The 25698-nt window shown below is 48.6% G+C and overlaps 1 protein-coding gene across 3 annotated transcripts in view; it reads left to right on the top strand.

Annotated features, from left to right (window-relative positions):
* SCHIP1 (schwannomin interacting protein 1) overlaps nt 1–25698 on the top strand; it is a 42531-nt gene that overhangs the window by 4909 nt on the left and 11924 nt on the right. Inside the window, exon 1 of one of the 3 annotated variants that reach the window (XM_075098586.1) lies at nt 1372–1715. The exons of 1 other annotated variant lie outside the window; for it this stretch is intronic. In XM_075098586.1, the coding sequence (XP_074954687.1) occupies nt 1677–1715 (39 nt within the window). In that variant the 5' untranslated portion in view covers nt 1372–1676. Of the gene's footprint in view, nt 1–1371; nt 1716–17673; nt 17881–25698 lie in introns of those variants that run through there. One more of the 3 variants, XM_075098587.1, reaches the window with a different exon arrangement.

Genomic DNA, 25698 nt, shown 5'->3' with positions numbered 1-25698 from the left:
TCCTTCTGACTCGTTTGGTCCTTGAGGCTGTCTTGAGTTAGTGGAGGTGGGCACGGTTCTCCTGCTTCACTCAGAGCTGTGTTTGATCAGTGGCCGGCTGCCCGCGAAGGTTTGCCGACTGCTTTGAGGAAGACCGTGAAAGGCAGCAAAGAGCAACGAGAGCTGTCGGTGGCAATCTTAAATTCTCTATCTGTAGGTTGGAAAAGTTTTAGGTTTGCATTTTAAAACAGTTGGAGACCTCTGCGAAAGGCTTTAAGGGCTCACACAGGAGGTGCCAAAAGCTAGTAGGATGGAAGTTATGGACCATGTAAATACCTTCGTCTGCTGGTGGCTTTATTGGTGTCTCCTCTCATGGCTGCTGAAAATTTGAGATTAATTCAAAGTATATATTACAGTGCAGGATTAAATCTTTAAATAATTGGTCATGGGCAGGGGTCTGTTTTTGATGGAGCGGTAGGGCAGCTCTGAAGAGAGAGCTGGGTCAGAGCAGCCATGGTGGAAGGAGAAATGGCAGACCACGTAGGTGAGGGGGAATAGGGGAACAGAGCGAGCAACGATGCTTCTGCGCCTGACAGGTGCTGGTTAAAGCCCTGTGAGAGTAGTAGGGCTGTTGGGAACGCAGGCCAGGATCAAGCGCAGAGCCTTGGTGTTGCATGTTGCAAAGCTTTAGTCTACTTCGGTGTGTTGTCCCTAGCATTTAGAGAGCAAATATTTGCTTGAAGATTTGCAGTGAATTTGTTCTCACTTAAAATAAGTAATAATTGCTTGACTGAGCTTGCTTAAAGTGTTAGGTTCTTTATCCCTAGATGATGTTTGATGTTGTCTTGGCTGCAAGTGTTGGGAGCGGGGAGTATCAGCCAGGGCTTTAATGCCTGAAATCAATTTTCCCCAGACAAGAACTGTCGGTGCATTAACTTCTGACACACTTGATTTTCAAAATCAAACTTCCGGCTTGCAGGAAATTGCATTTCTGTCATTCCTACAGTGTAGAGGCCCGGCAAGAGCTTCTCTCTTCACCTGATGGCTCTTTCACCTATTCAATATGACCATTTAACTCTTCATCGGGCAACTGAAGAAAGTCAAAGTAGTGATGAGAGAGGTTCTTTGGGGCAGTTCGTTTTAAGGCTTAGCTGATATGAAAAACAAACCTTTTAGCTGTGGAAAATACTGTAATTTCCGTCAAACCAGAGGTTTGTGTTTGCTTTGTGCCAGCGTGCCTCCAGTGTCCCTGGGCACGTGGGACCTGCGGGGGTGTATCACAGTGAGCGATGTACCGCTGCTGTGTTCTCCTGTGGATGGATCAAAGCAGCACTGTACTTTGGCCACTTTCCACCCAGCTCAAAGGTTAGATGAGGCTGGCGAGATATTAATGATTCTGCCAAAGTGTGCAATGTTGTTAAGCTAAGAAAACATCTATAGGTACTCTAAAATGCTTGTTGCTTGGAGAGCATTGGTAATTACATAGATGGGAAAGATGTATGTTTGCTGCTTCTGAAACTGGGCCAGGCAAAATGCCCGTGATTAATAATCTTGAGCAAAAACTTTATCTCCATTGCTGCTGCAGAGCCTTTCATTAAAGAAAGTGCTAAATACATGGGGTGACAGCATACGGATTCTTTCTTGATGAATGATTCTCCTTTATCTGGGTATTACTATTATGCGAATTCCTCTGTGTGATGGACCCCAGCAAGCTGGCAGTGCTTCCCAGTCGATTGGTAAGTGAATGGTTCATACAGGATATGGAAATCGCCAAAAAAAGCTGAGAAAGTTGGGTTGCTCTACTGCTAATTGCATTGCAGGCAATGGTAAATCTCCCTTCAAAGTGCTTGTACGCAATACTGGAGAGTGCTGTTTGTGCTGCTGGGTATATAAGGCCAGTGAGTATTTGGTATTGGATATAGTAAGTAGCAAATGCTAAAGATTTCCAAAGAGAGAAGTGAGCCTTTATGCAAGTCGCAATTTTGATCGTCTCAGAACATAATTTTGTTGGTGTAATCTTGAAATTGAGGAATTCTGCAGTCTGGAGCTCTGTACCTCTCCCCTTCTGCGCTGTCACTAATACTTTCAAATTCCCACTTAAACCTAAATGAGTATCTTGGGTTGAAATCGCAGTGGGCAGCAGTAACACTTATTTGATAGGATAATAATTATGTACTTACGCATCTGTTTCTTGCATATTGGGTGTGATAAATGCAAGGGTCGTGGTTGTTAATTCTCAGAATTGACCTGTGCTGTGTAAAACCTGTTATTTTTACTACTGAAGGACAGCAGTTACTGCGGTTGCACTCTGCCTGGCAGTGGAGTAGGATGGGGTGTCTGTAACACCTGGCACTATGGAAAATAATGCTGTATGTGGAGAGAGAAATTATAGGCAAGAGGGTATTTAAAAACCATCTGAAGAGAAACTGCAACTCAAACTACATTGCAGATCTACCAAGGAGTACTCGAAAGCCAGGCTAGCTCCATCCCAGCACTGACTGCCAGAGCTGCTGCTGACAAAGCCTTTCAGGAACAAGTATTAAACTCACCAGGCCCTCAAACTCTCACGGGCGCACAGAAAAGGTAATAAAATAAATGTAACAAGCAGAAAGTGATAGGGTTGAAGTCTGACCAGGCAGAGATTGCTGAGGGAGCTGGAATGGCAAGCGGTGATTTGCTGAGCACAGAGCAGCCCCTCCTGCCCCACCGGCGTTGGCCCCGCACAGTGGGTAGGCGGGCAGGCAGGCAAGTGGTCCTGGGTCTGTCACGGAGAAGTCTCTGCCCCTTTCATGATCCTGCATCTGTAGGGCAGGACCATCTTCAACTCCAAAGCTAATGGTCGTAGTTGTTGCACAGGGGCCTCAGGCATGTCTGCTGAAACTCCGTATTTAAATATTTTAAATAATACTCCAAATACCCCCAAAACCTTACCAAGTGTGTTTGTATGAACAGCAGGATTGGCTTAGCAGTGATATGGACAGCAAGAATTGTTGTGATTTATTTCCTTATTTCTCTCTTCCTGGATTTAGGGCGGTTTTGCATTAACTGGCTGCTGGTTGCAAAATCAAGTGCAACGCTTGGTTATTCTTCAAATAATTCTGTGGCATAAGAGCTGTAAAGAAAGTCAGAGATGGGTTCTGGCTGCATTCAGGGTGTCATTTCTCCTAACAGCAAAAAGACCAGTAAAATTAATTTTGGTGGTGTAAAGCTGGGTCCCCGTCTCCTGCAAAGGTAGGTACGCTTGGAGACCTGAGCCAAGCAACATTCCTGTGATTATCTAGTATTGTAAACAGCATCTAGAGAGAGATTTTCTGGGCAGAACCAATCCATACTGCTTCATGGTGTGCCTCAGATAGCTCCTTGATGTTGTTCGTGGAGCATTGATATGAGTTGCTCCAGAGTGGAGATGCTCCCTAAAGCTTGTGTGCCTGCTGTGTGCACCAGAGCCCAGTCCTCTGCTCCCTGCATGTTTCTGACACTGCTGCCTCCCCTCTTCTAGTGAACATGGGCGTCCTGTTCTCCAGCATAACTTCTGTTATCAGGGGAAGGAGCACCTCGACTTTCAGTGCCTGTAGGACAGGGAGCAATAGCAGTGAGTGTGCACTGCCCGTGTGCAGGCAGGGCTGGAAGGACGGCATGATGCATCGCTGTGATGGGCAGGCAGAGCCATGGCACGCTCTCACACTACTTACTTGCTGTGCCCATGCATGGGCAGGCAGCTCGGTGCACAGACGTCTGTGCACAAACATGGAAAGTGGGTTTGCAAGGCATACTTGAGATTTGTTCTCTCATCTTAAGAAAGCAAAGGATACACAGAAAGCCAAAGTGAACTTCCCTGCACTGTGTGATCTAGTTTGAATATACTTTTATGTGAAATAAACCATTTGCCAATATTTTGGCTAAACTGCCTTTGAGAAGGTAAAATAAGCTTTCTGACCCCAAAACCAGTTTGTGTTTGGATACTGTACAACTTCCCCTAGTGAAATAAAACATTAACTTTCTTGTGTCAGGAGACTTCAGTTTGGTAACTATTTTAACGAATAAACTTATACACTTAGCGGTACAAATTACTGAACTTATCACATGGCCAGGATGCAGCAGTGCAGCCCAAAGGTTTAAAAAGAGCACCATTTTGTATTTGGTGGGGAAAATGGACTTTTATGATACTTTTTGAGGGGAAAGCCTGTTGGGAGTGTGTATACAATTCCTAAGTGAAGCTACAGAAGTTAGGGGTAACCACCACTGGAAGGGAATCTGGTTTCCCAGTTTCTCCCAATGTCTCACTATAGGTATTTATTTTTTGAAGCAAATAGCTGTTTAAAATAATCACATCATCTGATCAGTTTAGTGTTGTTCAAGGCTGGCCACCTCGGACCGTGAGTGACTGTGGCTATGGGCTGCTCCCCCAGAAAGGCATCCCCCGGCCTTCACATTGCAGGTGCAGGGCAGAATAACACTGCTGAGGAGTGGCTGTAACTTCTCCAGCAGCGGGGTTTGGTCTATTTTGGCTGTTAAATCTGCAAATAATTCCACCTTTGCATGAGAAGTTTCCTTAGCTATAACTAAATGATTTGAAAATACTTCCTTCAGCTCGCGCTCTAACCTGGGTCTGCAATCAATCCCGCTTCTGTAAGCAAAGCGCTGATGGCTTCGGTGGAAAATGAGTTTCACTCTTGCAATTATCTGCAGTTGTTGCCTTAGACGTGAGGTGCTACATAATCGCTCTTCTCCTCAAGGGTTTCCAGCTTTTTCAAGTACTTGTATCATTTTGGGGCACTCCGTCTTTCCCTGTCACGCCTATGGAGTCATTTGCGTCACAGAAGTGGTAGATCTTACTTATGGCACCAGTCTGAGTTTCCTGCTCAGTGATCTACAGATCTCCTTTAAATGAGAAAATCGTGCTAAGGCCATTTATTTCAGCTTGTCCATGCTTTGTTAAAATGAAATCCGAGTGCTAGGCTGGGCTGGAGGAAATAGCTGCAGTTCAGAAGGGTTGGGGAGGAAAGGGAAGTGCCGGGCTGAGATTTAATCCTCTCTCAGCTGGTAGACGGCAACGCAAAAAAAAAGAACTATATTACAGTGCTTAATTCTTTATGCATACAAAAGCTGCTAGTCTGTACAGTCCATAGGGAATTGAAATGCTTTTAGTGAGTTATTAAAAATTTAATCTAAACTTTTTATTTAATGTAATTCCTATATTGAATTTATTAAAGAGGGACTTGGGGAAATATCAGAATTCTGTACCTGAGTCATGTGTGGCTATCCTCTTCTGTCTCCTATGCCTGATAGGAGGTTGATGATAAACCGTTCTTAGTGGTTTAAAAAAAAAATTAATTTGTGAATCATTTTTCCTTACTGAATTCTCTGTGCTGTGCATTTGCATTAATGCATAATACCCAATAGCTTAGCATATATCCTGGCACAATCAAGCTGGCCTTTTCTTTCTTCTGCTTTCTCATCTGTTATTTCTCAGGTTGAAAATCATAAAGTCAGCTTCTGGCTGTGCCTTGCAAAGATGAAAGAGGCCTTTTCTTAGGAGGAAGACTCCCAGCTTCTTACTTCTGTAGGCTGACCTGGGAGCTGTTGGGAGCAGCAGGGAAACATCCTGTAGCCTTGAAAAAACACCTCCGGGACCTTTATCGGTTGTCTGCTTCTGGGAAGGGCAAAGTACATGAAAATCGGGGCCTGTGCCTGCAAACCAGACCTTTGTACAGCCTTGTCCGCCTCTTCTCATGGAAGTCTTCTAAAGTGCATCCTCAAATGACCAAAACGGCTAATATTTCCATAGTTTAATAATTTTTAAATTGCACAAAAAGGTTGCTCAGGAGCTTATCCAGTCCTCTTCCCTGCACAAAGCCTGGATGAACTATAGGGAGGTGATTCTGTCCCTCTGCTCTGGTGAGACTCCCCCCCTGCAGTGCTGTGCCCAGCTCTGGGGTCCTCAGCACAGGAAAGATGTGGAACTGTTGGAGCGGGTCCAGAGGAGGCCACAAAAACGATGAGAGAGGGCTGCAGCACCGCTGCTATGAAGAAAGGCTGAGAGAGGTCACTTATTGCAGCCTTTCAGTACTTAAAGGGAGCTTGTAAGAAAGATGGGGACAAACTTTTTAGCAGGGCCTGTTGCAATAGGACAAGGGGTAATGGTTTTAAACTAAAAGAGGGTAGTTTAGATACAAGGAAGAAATTTTTTACAGTGAGGGCGGTGGCACACTGGCACAGGTTGCCCAGAGAGGTGGTTGATGCCCCATGCCTAGAAACACCCAAGGCCAGGCTGGACGGGGCTCTGAGCAGCCTGATCTAGTTGAAGACGTCCCTGCTCACGGCTGGGGGGTTGGGCTAGATGGGCTTGAAAGGTCCCTTCCAACCCACACCATTCTATGGTTCTATAGCTGTTTCTCCCAAAATATCAGTCCAGGCTGTCCATAAGACATGTGGATGAAGGCTTCCCACATTTTACAGATAGTACCATCATACATACATATGTGTGTATATATATATATTTTACTTGCCATTCCACATCCCAGCCCTCTGCACGGCTTGGTCTGATACGAAGCAGAAAGCTGTGTTGTCTCTAGGGAGCTGCGCTGCCGTTTCAGGATGACTCTGAACTCCCATCCTCTCCGGCAGTTTGTTCACAGTCCCTCCTACCTTGTTATCTGTACGCTTTCGTACTGATGAAATTATTTGGATATAGAATTAGCTGAAGGTTAATATCATTGAAATTGCTGATACTAATAATAGATGCTGGAGAGCTGCTACAGTATCCAAAAACTCTTCCGAGGGCTTCAGCGGCTGGGCAGGGCTGAGCCTTTACGAAGCCACGCGTGAACGAGTCCAGAGCCTGCCGCCAGCATTGCCTGTAGAATATAACACACTGCTTAAGGTATACGTGTTCATTAGTCTTATTTTTGTGTTTTGCACTGGACCAAACAGAACTGGAATCAAGGCTGGAGTAGTTTGAGGTCTGGATCCAACCCTGCAGATGTCCCTGCCTTGAGCCCCAAGGGACGGCATTTCATCCCAGAGATAAAGCACCAGCTAGCTTGAAGTAGTAACTGTAGCTTTATGAAAAGTATTTTTGCTTGTTAAAGTAATGTATTTGGAGGAAAGCTAGTAAACAAATAACATAGCACATGTCTGGTGGAGAAATAACAGCTTCTGGTAAAGTAAACTTTCCACAGTGAAGGCCACCAGAAATATCCCAGTACCCTGGACATGTTGCTGCTGTTTCCAGGGCGGTGATGAGTATTCCTTGGAGAATACCCAGCTGCGGCAAAGGAAAGGGCTCCTCTGCCCCCAAAGCAGTACCCTGAGACCCGGGGTAATTTATTTTATAACTTTAAGCTGTAATTGATTTGCTGTAGCAGCTAGCATTCTCATTGCCATCTCTTTTTCCTCCCATGCTCAGGTGTTTGGTATCTCCTGTTCCCTTTCTCCTTTGTCCCCTGAAAATCAAGCTGTGCCGGGGCCTTTGGGCCAAACCTGGGCTCTGCTTCCTAAATGGGGTGCCGATGCAAGCTCCAGCACAGCCTGTGCCACCCCAGACATGCAGAAGCACCACCCCAAGCAAGGGCAAACAAAATGCCAAATAACTGCATTTATTGTAAACCGCTCTGCTTTGCATTCTCCGGGTTGGTGCATCAGTGGCTCTGCGCAAAGGGTGACCTGCCAGGTGCCAAAGCCAACTTCTCTGGAGCAGCCGGCCACCATGAAGAGTGAGGACAGACCACGCAGTTTTTCTGACCTACAGCAGTAGCTCTTTGGGCCAAAAGGCATTTTACCTTTGTGTAGTAGAGAGCTGATTGAGAGGAGAACCACAGCCAGCCCAGGGGAAGGTGCAGGTGAGCAGGGAGGCCATGCAAGCTGCTTTCTCCAGAGATGCTCCTTGGCATGGAGATGCTGGCGAAGGGATGACTATGATTCCTTGGTTTACAAACTAGGACTCCTACCTGGCTGTTGCTCTGGTTTCATGTTAAAATGCCATTTATTAGCCTTCTGGTCTGGATTTGCAGCTCCCAGAGGAGGTGATGGAGAGAGAAGATGTGCAGCAGAAAGAAAACGCCTTCCCTGAGCATTTTCTTTCTGTATTTTTTTTCCCCAGCTTCTTTCAGACTGATAGTTTTGTAAAGTCCAAAAATATAAACCATAATTTCTCTGTAGAGGGAGTCTGAGGCCCAGAAACAGCTTCTGCTTAATGGCATATTGAGAGGTTGTGCTGATACCTCATTGCTGGGGAGTTCCTGAAGCTTTGCAAAAACCTCACTGGGTTTGTTTGCAAAAGGTAGGGCTTAGTCCTAGAGCCGCCTCAGCCTACCCTGGCAGTGCAGGCGTGTGATGGTGGATTTAATGTCCCTACCATTAAATGCAGAAGTTCAATATACCATTAAATGCAGAGGTGTGGTAGGGCATGGGTTGGCGTGGGTACCCCAATTCCCCCGGCCAGCTGCAGGGGCTGAAATTGGGCCAAGGCAGGGGTTTTATCTGCAGTGCTGTTCTCTTTTCCTCATCATATTTGACTTCTTGTTTGTCTTCACAAGTGTTGAAGTACTAAAACCTTTTTTTCACTGCTTAATTATCTTTATTCCGTTCAAAACTGAAAATGATATTGGAATAGTGCACGGAGCCTGAACGCATTGTGTGTGCATTAGTTCTGCTGGAAAAGGGGCTTGGAGAGATGAATGCCGTTTTGGATGAATGTGATGCTTGGAGAAGCTCAGAAGGCAGCCCCTATCATGAGAACAAATGGTAATTCTCTGCGTTTTGGCCTCAGGAACAAGGAGCCAGTGTGTACAAATGCAGCCCCACTGTGCAGAGATGATGTGCTGCTCCCTGCTCCCCCCTCCCAGGTATTTTGAGCACTCCCAGGAATTTTCACATTTGAGGTGCAGGAAAGCTGCAGGCGGTCGCTTTGCTGGGCTGGGGTGTCCAGGTGGACAAGCCATGCAAAGGTATGACTTTGGGTGAGGTGGCCCTGAGATGTACCCTCAGCACCCACCGGCCTGCAGCAGAGCATGGGTACAGAGCTGCTACACATCATCTGCTGGGCTGAGGGACTGGACGATGTCGCTTGTATCCCCTTGGCAAGGTGATGGCCCTGCTTGTTTTGGTGCTGACTGGGTGAAGCGTGGCAGAACCAGTGTGATGCTGTAATTACAATTAACACCAAGGGAGAAGATGGGGGGAATGGGGTCGGTGAGGCTGGTACAGCCAAATGCTGCTAGAGCAGCCTTGGAGGGGGTTCCCACCAGTCTGAGCTGAGTTTGGTTATTGATCCTTCTGTTGTCCTGTGCCTTCATCCCAAGATTAAACACTGCATGTTGCACCTTACCCTTTCTGCTCATCCAAATTAATCTTCCCAGGAGCAAGCACTGCCTTTGCTGCATGCTTCCACCATCAGTGATTTCATCATCACTCAACTCAAAGGCCTAATTTTGACACAAAGGTGGTGTAAGTAAAAAAAAACAAACTATAATAAACCCCTCACATGCCTGTCTGTCAATATTGGTCCAATTCCAGCAGACACCCTAAAATGAATCACCCATGATCTTTATTCTGTTTAAAGAGTTGTAGAAAACAATATTCCGTATTATTAGTAGAAGCTGGGGGCTGCCAGAGCAACTCTGCTCGGAGGAAGAGAGTGCCTGAGGCAGAACAGGAGAGGGGAAAAACCTGATTTAAGAGACAAGAGTCTTTCTCTTGCTCATATATGGTGCTGCTCTGCCACCAGGCAGCAGCCCTGCGTGGCTCCCTCGCTCCATGACTAATAAGGCTCAGCTGGGATCCACCCTTGCTTATCCTGTTATTTTTAGCTTTTTCCAGCCTCATGCTCAGTGTGCCTGCCCTACCGAGGGGTATAACTTCATGTCTTATTTTAAATACTGGTTTTGCAGCCTGGCAGTCTCTTGTGGAGGGCTGTGGTGTCAGGAACAGGCAGGGATGGTGTGTCTTATCGCCGATGGTGTTGTTTTTGGAGCTTGTAACTGATATCCATTGCAAACTCTGCCATGTCCATTAAGTGTAATCAGCTTTCTGACCTACAGACTGCTGCAGCACAAGAGGATTATTTTTTTCCTTTCTCAAGTAACAGTGGGGTTGGGAGTCAAACTCAGAAAATCATCTTTGCATCCATTTTCTTAAAGGCTGAAAATTTACAACAAACCTAAAGCAAGAGCCAGGCTTTACTCGCATAGACCTGGGTTTGTTCCCACACAGTAATCTCATCCTTCCAAAAACCCCTGATCTTGACAAGGTAGGGGTTCGAACCTCTCTGAAGGCTTATTGACTTCTGGAGAGTTGCGTGCATGGTATAAGTAGACCCCAAAACCAGGAGTGTATTTCTGCCAGGCTGTGTCAGTAAGCTTGGAGTTACGGACATCAGACTTCAGAGCTGTGTGAAAAATCCGCTTCTGCCTATTTTTATCCTGACCATGACTTAGAGGGAGGTTTGTCTCTGTAAACTCATGCTTTTGTTGAGCAAGCATTTAAAGGACACTGCTGTTACCTGTTTGTATTAGTACATTCGTATTTATGGTATTTGGCTCTGATTGAAAGAGAAAATATATTTCATTTTGAGTTTGTACTATGGCTTGTTTACTTCTTTAGCCTGTGAGTCCCTGTTCTGTGGTTTTACCATCCATTTTGCAATTAAAATGAGTTGCAAAATAAAGCCAGCTCATAAATAAACCCTCTCAGCCATTCGCTGCTGGAAAGCACGAGGGGAATGGAAAGGGATGGAGGGGCTCAAGGTGACCAGTAGCAGGATAATCCTGTCCCCACCCACAGATGCTGCCTTCTGACTCCCATGGGGTCAGTGGCTTAACTAGAGTCGATAACTTGGCACCTAATTTTTGCGATCAGATGACCATCGATGCAGCCTGTTGGTACGCACCGTGCTAAAGGCAAATTAATCGCCCGTATTGAAATGCTGGTCATACTGCTGTCTGCCTGCCTGCGTGGCCGGACTGGAGTTTCAGGGAGTTCGCCACAATTAAAAGGGCTTAATATTTCATCCAGAAATTGCTTTTGGCCCCAGACCAGTAGCTTAATGGTTGCTAAGTGTTGAGCGTGGGACATGGGATTTCTGTACATGCTTCCAACTCATCAACATTTCCACATAATTCCTGCTCTCCCCAGTCTGAGGAAGCTAAAGGCCACCCTGTCCTTCATCCTCTCAGGGAACATCTCTCTCTCTTCCCCTTCCCCCTCTTCTCATATCATTATTTTAGCTCTCCTCTGATCTTCTTCAGAAAATGCATCAACTCCTCTCCCTGCCTGTTGTTAGAATTCAAGGGTGTGTAACAGGGGCCCAATGCAATTTTGGTTTTTTTTCAAATATAACGAATTTCTAGTTGAAAAATGAAAATGAAAGAAATAAATGGGGGAGGAGGGAATAGGAAAGCCTGCCTGCAAGCTGTACACAGCAAGCCTGAATGTGCTGCACAGTGAGGGGAATTTGAAAATGCATAACTGCATTATTAGCTCCGTTAAAAACATCTACCAGATTTGTATCAAAGAGATCTGATGAAGATGTTATTCAGAGCTCACTCATCAGAAGAAATAGCTTTAATGATTTTGAGTTATTATCTATCAATATTTATACAGCTGCAGATTTGGAAATCTTTTATGCAAGATCTCAAATGTTTTGGGGAGCCGCTGGGTGCCTCCCGCTGGTGCCAGCATCCCCTCACCCAGCCGTGGCTTGGAGCAGAAAATGGGCTTTTGAGCTGAAGTTGGGGGGCGGGGGCTGTTGGCGGGTCCCCCTTGTATTTCAGCTGGTGGCGTGCCGTGCCAGGCACGATGCCCTGGCTGCCGGTGCCTGGCTGCTCTTGGTGAAGGCAGGAGGATGAGGTCGGGCGCAGCTGGTCTGGGCAGCGCTGGTGGGTCATGTCTTGGTCCTTTGGCCAGCTGGGGATGCTGCTGGGGGTCAGCTATCCCTGGGGCTGGTTTGCACGTCGGCCGTGGGGAGAGCTGGTGTGCAGGGTTTGATTTTGGTTTGGTTGAGGTGATGTAAAAATAATAGGCTGTGACTGAGAGAATTATTATTTATTCCAGCTAACCCCAACCCCCCTGCTTGCATTGAACATCGGGTCTCCTGCATGGCACTGTCTGTCTGTACAGGCCAAAAATGCTGAAAATTGTTTGCAGCTGATGGAATTTGCTGTAAATCCGCTCCCAAATGGGACAGACATAGTGCTGGAGAGCGAGGTGGATTGTAACATTTTGGTTTACTGATGCTAATGCAAAAACTTACAGGTTAACATTGTCCTGCTGAAAAGCACGTGTTCTCCATAGCATTTTGCATACCATTAATATTGCATTTCAAAAGGACAGCTTATTCTTAAGAATATAAATAAAATTGCAAGGAGGTGGCTGTAGCTCTTCTGTTGCCATCTCCCTACCCTCCTTAGGAGCTGGTAGTTGAAATGGTTCTCCATTCATTAGCAGTAAATACTTGGTGGGCTATCATAGCTCATCATCAGACCGCTTGGTAATTCTCTATTAAGCATATGTGATCCAGCCTAAAAATTGTACAATTGAAAATTAAGCCCATGCAACTGTATCAGTGAGTCTTTCTAGATGAGCTTCATGGAAAAGTCTCGTTGTTTACCTTATGTGTTGTCACTTCTATATCACCAGAAAGTTATAAATACTTGGGTGACTTAAATTATTCACTCCAATTCCCTGTAAAGTGTTTGACATCCTGTGCATCAGAGGTATCAGAATGTGAAATTACTGTAACCTTCTGTTCCATGTTTTGAGGGAAGAGAAAATCGTGGTTTGATTATGTAATGGCAAGGATGCCGTCTGTGGGGCGTGTAGAAAATTGACATTTTTGGATCAGTCTCTTACCACTAAAAATGGAGCATGAGACTGTTAAAAGTGCAAGATGCGCACTTCAGCATCAAAATAAAAATGCAACGGGTACCTTTCACAGTGCTCCTTAGTGAATTTCTATTATTTTGGAACTCGTATGTGGCCAAGGAATTATCATGTGGGTTTTCCCCTGCATTTCCCTGATAATGTCATATTTGGTCCTTGGAGGAACCAGAAGAGTTTTATTCTAACATTTCAGCAGACAAGTTTTTATCCTAAAAATTGATCAGTTGGTACCCCCGTGCTTCAGGAGGGTTTTGTAACGCCGCTGCTAGTAAAGGACTCCAGAAACCTCCATGGAAGTAAAAGGGTCATGGAAGAGGGAAGGGCACTATTTGGTTTCTTAAACCATCAGAGGTTTATCCCCTTGTAGAGAAGAGTTGCACATCGAAAATGATGGAAAACACCTCAACATCATCCTCCTTAAATAAAAAATTAATAGTCTGAAGCATTATATGTGTATGTAATCCAAACAAACATTCCCCTTTCCAAGCAGATGTCTAGTATTAACTTATTAAAAAATAATATTTTTCTTTTTTTTCCTGCTAGATTTAAACCTGGAAAAGCTTTAGCTTGGCTTAAAGAGGAGCTAAATCCATCACTCCTAGTAAATCATCAGCAAATAAAGCTGAAATCCCATGATGCCATATATAATTCCCACTTCCCTGCAAGCTTGCTGTGCCTGGGCAAGCCCACAGACTTGGGGTCAGCAGGAGCATCCCAGAGAGGCCGGTGGGGCTTGCTCAGGGTGGGCTCCCTGCCTCTCCCTCCGCTGTGCGCAAGTCATGTGGTGTTCATCTTCTTCCTTATTTTTACCTGGTACGTGATCCAGCTACATATTTATTTTGAGGTTTGAAGGAAAAAGCATATTAATTTAGACTAGCTTTTTGTATCAACCAAATGGGTTGGCCAATACCAACCTGAAAAATAAACTTCCCAGCTCAACCTGATAAGGTCCCCTGAGGAAGGACTGTGGGCAGGATAATGTTTCTGGCGTTTTCTTTGGCATTAAGGAAACCCATCACTAGCCTGCCTTGTTGAAGGAACGAACGCTGCTCCCACTACCCTTTGCTTTCCCCTTACATAGTTTTTGGGCTGAAGGGCTGTGCGAGTCCTTGCAGCTGGTGGGGTTTAGGAACACAGCATGAGACACGTCTATGTAAAAACAAATGTGTGGGACAGTGAGAAATTACAAACTCATAAGGAAAAGGGCTGTCTGTGGCTTTCGTGTGAGTAATACGTCCGGGCTCCTTCCCTTCCCTCCCACGGCGGTAAGAACGTGCCCCACTTGGCTGCCCTCTGCTCCGAGGCAGCATGAATGGGAGGGTTTGGCGTTACTGCAGAGCTTTATTTTTTTTCAAGGAGTGTTTTCCCTGAGTACGAGTGATGATGGGGAGGGTTGATAACCTCCATATATAACCCCCTCTCCCTTGTTAATGATTTCCTTGGTCCTGGGGCAGAGGCTCAGCAGCCCGGGAAAGCACAAATGGTTGCGATGGGGGCAGGCAGGGCCAGCCTGCCTGGAGGAACGGTGCTGCCTGCATTTGCCACCTCGTGCTGTGAATATGGGTGGCGGAGAGGGCCAGGGTTTGGGATGCACTGTGGGACCCAGCCAGGGGGCTTTCTGTAAGTTTAAAAAAGAAAAAAAAAAAAACAACCCACAACTAAAAGATGTGCACAGAATCAGAAATTACATATTTTCCCCCAGAATTGGAGATACCAGGTATTTTCTCCTTCTGTAGGTGGATAATTAATTAAATCCTGTTGTTTCACAAGAAGAATTTCAGTGTGTCTGGTAAAGCTCTATCTTTCTCTGCGGGGTAGCTGCCCCAGTGATGTGTCCATGGGGAGTAAGTAGAGGAATGCTGCTGCCTGTGCCATGGGATTGAATTTCTCGTGCCCTCACCCCTATAGCCCTGCAAGCATCCAGCGCGGCAGGACTGGTTCGTTCCTGGTGGCCCACCATAACTGCAGTGCAGGTCCAGGCTCGGGGACTGCTCAGCCAAGAGGGACCGCAGCAGGTCTCCTGCCCTTAAGAAGCATCTCCACAGACCCTCTGGAGGAGACCTGGGGTGGGGATTTGAAGGGAAATGTTTCATGCTAGTGTCCCCAGCTTGGTGTCAGGCCCCCAGAGATGTTCTCCAGAGCTTTCTGAACCACACGTTTCTAGTTCAGAGCTGGTTTTGAGTAAAGCTTCAGCAAAAATTGTCAAAATCGTCTCATTAAGTGGTATAGGACACCCTAAATTAGCGGATGCCTCAATAAGAAAGGCAAAAGGAGGCAGTGCAGGTACTCCCTGTGTTTCTCTTCCCAGCTGTGAGGGGCTGTTAGGGGACGCCGGAGGTTTCCTGGGGCTTCCCGCTGGGTTGTGCCTGTAAAGAGAGCAGCAGCGCTCGTTCACCGCCTTCATCCAGGAGCATCATTTCCCATTGACCCACCTGGATGACTGCCAGAAGCCTTTCACTCAATTTAATCACTCATTGCTTTAATTATTACCTGCCTGCCCGCCTCATTTCTGAACGGGTAAACGCAAATGGATACAGAACAGAGGAGCAAATCTGAGAGGTTGAGGGCCTTTTCCACCTGCATCACAGGTGCATGTGGGGCTCCCTGCCCTGGAGGGAAGAGCCTTGATGCAAACGGGTGGCTTTTCTGCTGCAGGTGACATGCTAAGCCAAAGATAGTGCGCTCTCGGGTCATTTTGCAAGAGGAATAAGCTGCTAAATAGATTGAGGGGGATTTGCCCAGTGCCGCACCACACCTGGGTGCGGGGAGGTTGGTGCTCCCTGCTGGAGATCTGCTGCACACAGAGCGGCTCTGAGTCACTGCTGTTATAGATAGACCTGCACGTGGGAAGTGGGGGGTAATTTCAGGAGTTCTCCTTGTGATGCACATAATAAACGGCATTAGAGATTACGTAATGTGTGGAGCTGCTTTTAGCTTGCCACAGATACTTCTCTAAAGCAAGCCCAAGATTCGGGCAGTATATTGAAAAGTGGGGATTTTTTATTTTGATGTTTGGAAATAGCTGCCAAGCTGAATTTGATTCTTTGCAGATGCAGCAAAAACCAGGCACGATTTCATCCTCTCTTAAAAACTTATGCAAAATATAGGGGGTTTTTTAATTTTAAATTAAAGCTCTTTTTTTTTTTTTTTTTTTTTTTTTCAAAGCTCTACTCCTGTAGGGGAGAGGGCATCGGGGAGGAGGGTTGGAGCTGAGGTGGGTCTGGAGGTTTCTGCCCAGCCATGCAACCCAGCTGCACGGGGACTCAAGGGACTCTCCATCCGCCCACAGCTGCTCCAGCCTGTTTGCACGGGTGAGAAGCTGGGAAAGCTGGGGCAGAGCGGTAATCCTACAAAGGCCTTTTTTTCTAGAGGCACATCTGGTGCAGGGAATCAAACCTGAGATGCCCTGTGAGCAAGTGTTTCTGGGTTTCAGAGTCATGTGGGTTTCTGAACTTAGCCACAGCTGGCTGCGACTGGGAGCACAATAAAGCCCTATTTGATGAACGAAGGAAGGCGAGGCATGGAGTTTCGGTTAGTTGCAAGCAAAAGTGCTATTGCCTGCCTGGGTAAGAGTTCCCAGTGCATGGTGTGAGCCCAGCCTGCAGCACCGCCGTCGCTCTCTAGGTGTTTTGGTGCCCAGATGGGTCGTGTCCAGCCAAAATCAGGGCTTGAACTTGACACTTGCTGCATCCTCACACCCTGTGCGCCAGGGCCAGCCTGACCCCAGGCTCTTCCAAATGAGGGTATTGGGGTACATGTATCCCCTGGAGAATGAGTGGTGAAGTTGAACTGAGCTGACTTGAGCTGAGAACCCAGCACTCAACAGGTTGCAAATGCAGAGAATTAGAAACTCATTCTTTCCAGTCTCTCCTATTAGGGACTTTCAAAATAGAAAGCACAATTAGGGTTCGGTTCCCTCCACGTGTCAGGCCACCAGCTTGAGCTTGCAAACAGGGAAGTTTTTGCAATTTTGGGGTAGCAATGGGGTGTTCTGCAAATGGTGAATTCCTGCAGGGTGTGTAATGATGGAGGGTGCTGCAGAGGGGCTTCCCAGCCCCAGGACGGGGTGGCTTCACTTCCCCTAGGCTGCAAGCGCCATCTAAGCCCACCCAGCCATCGTCCTGCAGAAAGACTCTGCAGAGCCAACACTGCATATTTGCTTCATCTTCACAGGCCTTTTCTTCAGAGAAATTAGAGAAGAGACTGTTGAGGGGGGAGAAGGGCATTGGGGCGAGAGCAAGCGTTGCCTCCCTCCAGCCCCAGCACAACACTTCCCTGTGCCCAAAACCAGGTCACATCTGTGGTCGGAGCGCCCAAGCGGGTGCTATGGGAGAGGGCTCCGCGTTCACCCTCGCTGCGGGGTGGAGGTATAATTAGCTGGAAATGTAGGGCAGAGCGCTTTCCAGAAGCGATTGTGCTGTATTTCTGCAGCAGAGGGTAAAAGAAAGGTATCTTTCAGCTCTTATTTAACGGCTCGGTGTCTCTCGGTGTTTTGAGGAGGTGACACCGGCAGCTGCCTGCCTTGGAGCCGCGATCCATCGCCGGGCCGGAGCCGGGTCAGCTGCGGAGCGGGCCCGTTCCCAGGGCCGGGGGGGAGGGCTGCAACTGCGGCTGCCGCTGCCGCTGCATCGCCCCGGGGCTGCCCTGGGGGGACGGGGCTTCCCCGCCATAGTGTCTGCGCGGGGAGAGCACCGACCTGGGGGGGAAGTTATTTGTTCCCCCCCCCCCCCCCCCCCGCTCTTTGTGCCGCCAGTGCAGCTGGCGGCGGGGGCGGTGCCGTCCCCCCCCACCCAGCCCCGCCGGGGCCGCCGCTGCGCAGGCGGAGCAGCGCGGCAGCATCCATCTTACCGGCGGGCGGCTGGCCTGGGCTCCCATCCTCCTCCCCATCCCCCTCCCCATCCCCCTCCCCCGCCGGGACCGGAGACCCCGCGGGGCGGCGCGGCGGCTGCAGAGCGCTGCCGGCTGGGCGGCAGCGGCGGATGATGCTCGGAGATGGTACACCAGGAAAACTGCTCCTACCAGGTAAGGGATGAGCGCGGCCTGCCCCCCCTGCCCTCCCCCAAACCCGAGCTGGCCCCGGGGGGTGCGGGCAGCCCGGGTCCAGCCTGCTCGGGTTTAAACCGTGGGCTCCTGCCACCGAGGCATCCCGGGGCTCGCAACGCAGCGGGATCAAAGCAGCGGCGGCGGGGAGAAGCCGGCTGCCCCCGGGGCTTTTGTGCTCGCCATGTGATGCTCGCAGGCGCGGCGGCCGCCGGGGATGCGCTCGCCCGGCGGAGCGGCGGAGGGCGGGTTTGTCAGGGGGCTGCCCGCACCCCGCTCCCTGTGCTCCGCTGCCCGCACCCCCCTGCCCGCACCCCGCTCCCTGTGCTCCGCTGCCCGCACCCCCCTGCCCGCACCCCGCTCTGTGTGCTCCGCTGCCTGCACCCTGCTCACTGCCTGCCCGCCCGGATGAAACTGCTCCGTGTAAGTGAGCGAGCCGCGGTTTTGCACTTCTGGAGTTGCGGTAGGAAAGCGGTGTAAATCTGAGACTAGAATAAATAGAATATTTCACTGCGCTTTCCAGATTTATTGGAAGCGTGAGAGCTGACCTGCAAGGTAATTATTCTCAGATGCGGTCTCGTCGTGGTTCATGCCGTTCTGCTCAATAATCCATGCAAGAACTGGTGATGGGTTTGGGGATGAGTGTTTCCCTCTCTGAGCATCCACCACAGCCACCCCCATCCCTGGGGGGGCTCTGGGGCCTGGCAGCAGCACGAGGGGAGGCAGCACCGATACCAGTGTTTGCTGAGCAACGTCAGGATTATTTTAGTGCGGCAAGTGGGAGCTTGGGGTGGGCTCTTATTGTGGCTTCATTTCCCTCTAAAGAGAGGTGGATGCTCTTGGGTGCACCTGCATGGGAAAATGGCATGTTTAGGGCTTGATGGTACAGCAGATTATTAAATGCACAAATGCCTGTCCGTCTGCTATGGTGATGCTGAGAAACGTGTTTGCGTACGTGCGGTGGAGTGTGTTTTGCAAAATAGCTAACAGGCATTCCCAGCAGTGGAGCTGGACCCTTGAGAGATGGGGCTTTGCTCAGGACAGTGGCTCATCCTTGTTTTCCCTGCCACTGCATTTAAGTCAAACTTCAATCTGGATTTTAAGACAAAATATGTCATATTGCAAAATATATCATGAAGGGAAAAGATACCAAAGCATACGTATGTACAGAGAGAGAGAAGAGTTCAAAAGATTTTTCACTGAATGTTTTCAATCTAGCAAATGGTTCTGGAATTGAATTGCCATTTTTAGCTCCTGTGCAAGAAAAATCATGGGGGTTTTCAGCCTCTGTTTTAGAGGATCTGGTTTTTCTGCAGCTCCGAGCCTGTTGCTTTCTAGTGCCTTAATAAATGGTGCCATTGTTTCTGCGCAGCGGATGTTTTCCCAGCATACTCGTAGGAACGCAAGGGTTAAAGGTTGCGCATTGTTTCCCGGGTGGAAGCTGGTCCGTGGTGGTGGGCGAGCAATGAGCGATGCCGAGTGCTGCTGCGGCTGCAGCGCAGGCCTGGCCAGCATCCCTGCATGTTAATGTGCTGGGCTTGCTGCGATGGCAGCGCTGCTGCCTTTTATCTGCTTTAATCTGCTTGCTTGTTTATGAATTGGTTTCTCCTCTCCAAACCAATAAATATTAGAGTGAAAACAGCCAGAAAGCATGCAAATTGCAGAAGAAAGTCCAGAGAAAGTGTCTTTCAAATGAAATCTGTTTCAAAACCTTCCTGCAACACTGCAAAGATTAGGAGCAACCCCAACCCCCTCCCAAACAAATTAACCTAAAGGCCAAGTTTTAATCCTTTTGTGGCCAGCAGTCCTGTGTTTCAGATCAGGCTGGAAGCCAGAAATGATAGGATTTTGGCGGCTGCCTGGAGTGCCCCGGGGGAGAAGGGTGGCAGCGTGTAACTCTGCTTTCCTCCCTCCTCACACCCCTTTTTTCTGAAGCTACTAAATAAACTAAGAATAAACCAAATAGAGGAACAAGCCAATGCATGAGAAAGGCTTGTGTTTGTTTTGGAGAAATGCAGCAGAAAAGCTCTGACATGACCACGTCACGTCTGGGACGTAAGCTCCGCGTCAGGGAGGGCGCTGGGGATGGGGCGCAGTGCCGGTGGGTACTGAGGGAGGGGAGGGTACTTCTGTCGTATGCTGTGCCTTGCCTCGAAAGTCCTGTTTCACATCATAAATGAGCGGGCACTGCTGCTCTCTGAAATTCGGGTGGCCATAAGTCCTCCTGGGGTTTTGGATGTGGTTAAGTCAGGTTCATCACTTTGAATTTAGGCCAGGACCTCGATGGTCAGGAGGACCCAGCACCTGACATCTTTCCTGTGGCTTCATCCTGGAGTCATGCAGGCTGCTGCCACTCTTTGTGCTGTGCATTTTTCTTTTAGTTATTTCTCTTCTCTTATTTTATACTGATTTATTTTCCTGTGCCAAACATTTTGTTTCAGGCTTCATATTTCTTCTACCGTTTGACAAGCGAAATGTCAGCTCTTGCACAGTGGGTAATGTTTTGGGAGGTCCTGAGCTCACACAGAATAAAAGGCCAGCATGCAAATCCAGGCCTTAACACAGAAATAAAGGTTTTATTCTAATGTGTGTATTAGCAGTGCTTTACTGGCCTGCAGCCTTAGCCAGTATTTCAGTTTGCTTTGTAAATGTGTATTTTCAGCATTGCCCGACAGGCCCACCTTTTCATGGAGGAAAACAGGATTCTTCGGGCTGTTGCTGGCTTTGTCTATGTTTCTTTGCCACTGCCATACAAGTGGATAATATGTCTAGATTTATATAATCTCCTTGGGTTGATTTCTAATGTGCCTTTAAAAGTGGAGAACCCCCCTGGCAACCGGTGCCCCTGCCTAAGGCAGGAGTCTCCAAACAGGCAGTTGCCTGTGGGAACCAGTTTTGGCTCCGTGCGCTGGCATCAGTCACGGTCTGAGCTATCTGTTGGCAGGAGGGTCGCTCTGGAGATGTTACTGGGCTTTACACGTGCAAAGAAAATAAATAGGAAAAAAATCTGATGTAAAAAATGAGATTTTATTTGCTTAGAAATATTTTCTTAGGCAGGTCAGGTTGTGTGGTGCATCCTGCTCAGCCCTTTGCTTGGGACCTGCTCAGGGTGCGTGCATCAGGCTCGACTCTGCTGCTCTGGTGATGCCAGGTTTATGTGTGGTTCCTATGGGGGGTCTGTTAGAGAGACCCCTATAGTGGGGAGGTGCTGCTGTCACTGCGGGTCAGGCTGGCTGCCCAGGGGATGGACCAGGCAAGGCTGGCCAGCACCCGCCGCTCACAGGGTCTCACCAAGCACTGAACCATAGAAGTAGTCTGCAAACGTCACAAGATTAAAATATGAAGTGCTCATAAAAAAAAAAAGATACATTCTATTAGGTTTATTTTGTTTGATATCTTTCAGGTTTTGTAGGCTTTCATGGTGCGTAGAAATACCAGACTGTCACCATCTTTCCTTTAAAGTGAATACAAATTCTCATGGCAGATAAACCCCGAGACAGGCCTTGGAGAAAACCTCAAATGGCATGAAAGCCACCGGCAGAGCGCTGGCAGAGTTGGAGAGCTGCTGGCCTGGCCTCTCCCCTGTGGCTGCCACGCTGGAGGGAGGCTGCGGCATGGTAGCACAGAGGAACTTCAGTTCACGTGGCCGAGCACACTGACCCTGCACCCCAAACCACTTGCAGTAAATTAAAGTAAAGCCTGCATTATAGAGGGCTGAGGGTGAAGGCCTTCTTGTTTAGACAGAGATCAAAAAAAAGCTCTGCAAAGTAGGTGGGAAGCACTTGGTGTGCTAAAGCTGAGGGAAGCATCCTCAGAGGGAGGACATGGTCCATCTCATCCCTAAAATTGGAGGGACTTACTGTAAATGCATTGTACTGGCTGCTCTGCGCTGGAAGGATGTTGTGTTGTGAAGGGACTCTTCTGAAGAGATTTATTCCAGCCTTTACAATAAAATAAATGTTTTATAATAGTTCTAGCAACTCGAGACTTCTACGAATCTGGAATTCACCTTGACATCCTGGCCCGAGCGCCCCATGGCCGTGAACACCACTTTGGCAGGGAGGGTGCTCAGAGTGCTTTCACTGAACTTCGCTGGGAATTTTGGGGTTTTGTGTACCAATTCAGTAACCAGTGGGGTGTGGGGGCTGATCCACTACAGAAAGGGGGCAGGGGTGGTTTCCTCCCCTAATGGAATATGCCCCAACAGCACTGAGGCTGTTTTTCATTGACTCAAGCAAATGTTACATGTGCACAGTAGAGTTAAATTTAGCTGCTTGCTTGTCCATAAGCACTCCATGCGTGTTTAAAGCACACAGAATTCAATGTACCCTATTTTCTCACCTTGCTTAAGAAGGACTTGAGCACTGCTGTCTCCGGCCGGGGTGTTCCCTGCAGCGCTGTGTCTGTGGCTGTGTGTTCCTGCCATAGGGACACCCCAGCTGACCTGCTTCAGATACGCCCATTCTGAGCTTTCCCTTCATGCTATAAAAAGAAAAGCAGGCTCTCTCTCCCCTCTGCCAGTGTTGGTGTTGGCTGCTGGAGGATCCGCCTCAGCGGCTGGGGCTGTGGAGGCTGGTTTCCTTCTGATGCGATCTGACATGAGAGGAGTCCTTGGCCAGTGATGCCAACGTGGAGCGGACCTGACAACGTAGCCCTGTGATTGCTTTTCTGTTTGTTTAAGCCCTGTACATACAATAGATGATGTGTGTGTGTTTCAAGTGGAGGCTGGTTGCCAGAGGGACAGTTGTGGGTGTTTGTTGGGCAGGCTGTGCAGGCAGCCCATGGTGGCCTCTTAGATCATGTGGAGAAGGGGCTGTACATCAAAGGGTTTAGTCCCTGCACTGAGACAACCACGGAATTAATTTGTCTTGTGTTTTTGATATCCAGAGTCTAAATTGGCCTTTTCTGTGCTAACAGGGAGGTGTCCCACGGAGGGGTGCAGGGTTGGGTCTGGTCCTGGCCACCAAGAAGGGCACCCAAAATATGCCTTCAGTAATGGTTACAGGGGTGCAGGGGCTCCAGCCGTGCTTCTTAACCAGGCTTGGTTTTCTCCTGTTGCCTTGAATGGGGTGGCTGCTGGAAGCAGCGTTTTCACTGGAGACTGGGACCAGCTCTATGGGATCCACTCAGGGGATGCCCCTCCATGAGGCCGGTTCTGGAGCATCCCAGCTCAGAGGGCAGGGCAGAAATGAGCTGGCCTGAAACCTGGAATGGAGAATAAAACATTTTTTTTAAATGTGGGTGAAAAGTGCTAAATATATTTCCATTAGGCCATGTCGCTTCCTACCTTTAGGGTTGACTTTGATGTCAGTTTGCAGAGGGGTGGCTTGCACGTAGCATAGGTTCACGCAGCATCCCCCCTCCACATTGGGTACTACGGGCACAGCGGGACCGGTCTGGGGCTCACTCACTGTCTCAGGCGGCTGGGGAGCAGGTGTGGGGACATACCCTCCGGCGGACAAGGGCAGAGTGATGCAGGGACTTGTCCCAAACTGGGGGGGAAGCATGTCACAAATTGTAGGCTCAGCGCCCAGTGCCAGCCCCATGCTCCTGGCCACCACATCCTTCCTCTTGGGCTACGGGATACTTTTTTTCAGATTTATTGTGTGAGGATCTATCCCCAGGCCTGGGAGAGGAAGTTAATTTAGCAATGGCAGGAAAGGACACAATGAGTCAGCGGTGGAGGGGAACTAAAAATAATGAAATATCCAGAGAACAACTTTGTTTCATTTGGGAATTATAGTTACAAAGCAGCATCCTGGGACAGGAATGGAATTAAACAATCCTGTTAGTGCTGTTTTTTCCTGAAACTTCAGATTAGAGTAGTGTTGTGATGCATAATTTGTATGTTGTTAGAGCCAGTAATCTGACTATAATATGCATTTTAGCTGAAATGGTGTCAGCATGACTCGGACAAACCATTTAGACATGTAAGCTTTGTAGGGCTATTAAAATTATTCATCTAGCATGCAGTATAATTGTGTCACACCAGAAATCAGTGCTTTTGGTGCTGGTGTGCCACGTTTTGAGGATCACTGAGAGACTGTGGCATAAATTCTATCTTTCTAAGGATTCCCTATAGAAATGCCTGCCCTGAGCATGTGATCTCAGCCTCTCGCTGCCTACCTAGAGCTGATCTGGAGCAAATGTTGTACATAGTGATGGGTGCGACAGAGATGAGAGCTCGGCAAGGACTGAGCAGGATTTGTGTGGGTTTGGGAGACAGCGGCTGTGTTGTGAGTCCTGATTCTCTGGGCAGGACTGCTGGAGGCACAAGATGGAGCTGTAAGCAGTGCAGGTTTGGGGGCTGCTGAGCCCGCAGAGCCCCTCGGGAGCTGGGAACTGGGATGGTCAGCCACCACCCAGGCAGTGTGGTGGTCCCCAGGCTCTGCAAGCCTGTGGGATGGGTGGTAGGTTAAGGCTGGACACCTTTTTGAGCTATATTGGTTAATTCCTAGAAACTTTTTTTTGCACCTCAAAGAGCTGGTTTAGCCAAGAAATAGCTCCCTGGGGTCCTTTCTGGTGTTTTTTGTGTAAAGAGTGAAAACTGCATCTTGTGGTTGACATTGCTGTGACTGTCCATCCTCGAGTGTCTGTGCGAGGGCTCAGGACTGTTCCAGCTCTGCCCGGGTTCACAGCCCTGGCCGTGGGCAGCTCCTCTGACCGCTGGGGTTTCATTAGGATAACTTTCACAGTGAAAACCCCAGGAAAAAGCCCCTTCCTCCTGCCCCCTCTGGCCGTGACTACACTGTCAGGCTTGGATTTTGACATTAGACACCGGGTTTTTTCCTGCCCTTGTGTAGCCAGCGAGGACTCGGGGCTATTTTTATCTGGCGCTGGCAGTGGCTGGAGGAGGACGCGGCTTCCCTGGCCCGTGCAGCCCTCGCCTCCCTCTCATCAGCTGGCCAAGGCTCCAGCACTGCCGTTGACTTTATTAGGGAAAAGCAAGGTGCTTCGGAGTGGCCAGGAGGCTGGAGGGGCTGGGGAAGCATCCCAGCCAGGGGACGGTGGGCTGCCACAGGTCTTGGCTCCGGAAGAGAGCACTTGATCGCATGGTGCCGACTGAAGAGCAGAGGAAGGACTGAGATGCCCCAGCAGGAGTGTTTCACCGGCCACGTGAGGACCCGGGAGCGAAGGAGATGAGTCGGGAGGGTGATAGCATGGGTGACGTCATCAGGAAAGCAGCCTTGCCAGCTGGGGAGGGGAGTTATAAAAAGGTAAGGGACAAAAAGGGGCCTTTTGTCTGACAACAGTCGCCCTCTCAGCAGGAGGGGGACCTGTCAAAATGCTGCCCAGCACCCTCCCAGGGCACTGGGTTTCGGGTGCTGGAGCAGGGAAGTGCTTGGCAGTATTTAATGCACCAGTGCAGGGGAGCAAACCTTCCTCCCTCTGCATTTCCATAGCACTTTATGATAAAGAAAATGTAAAGAGATGTTTCCAAACGCGTTCTCGTACCTCGAGACCCCTGGGTTTTAAGGCAACTTGCCACGTGGCTTGAGATACACAATTTTGACTTGGTTTTGCATTTACCAGTAAATCCGCCATGAAGAAAAAGGAGATCTTTGTAAATCTAAGAATAGCCCTTGTACTTTACAGAGATAAAATAAGGCACTGCCTATGGGTCTGGAACTTTAAATATAGTAATTGTCCGTGGCTGGTAATGACAGACCCTGGCAAAAAATGGCTGTGGTGGCCCAGCCGTGTCCTGGCACTCCCGGATGGGGTCAAGCACGGGCTGTGCACCCTGTTTGGTGCCTCTGGATGGCCACGGCATCCAGCCTCCCCTGGCATCCAGCCTCT

This window comes from Phalacrocorax aristotelis, chromosome 7, assembly GCF_949628215.1.
Source record: "Phalacrocorax aristotelis chromosome 7, bGulAri2.1, whole genome shotgun sequence".
Taxonomy (NCBI): domain Eukaryota; kingdom Metazoa; phylum Chordata; class Aves; order Suliformes; family Phalacrocoracidae; genus Phalacrocorax; species Phalacrocorax aristotelis.
The sequence above is the reverse complement of the archived record's forward strand: the minus strand, read 5'-3'. Positions and strand labels throughout refer to the sequence as shown.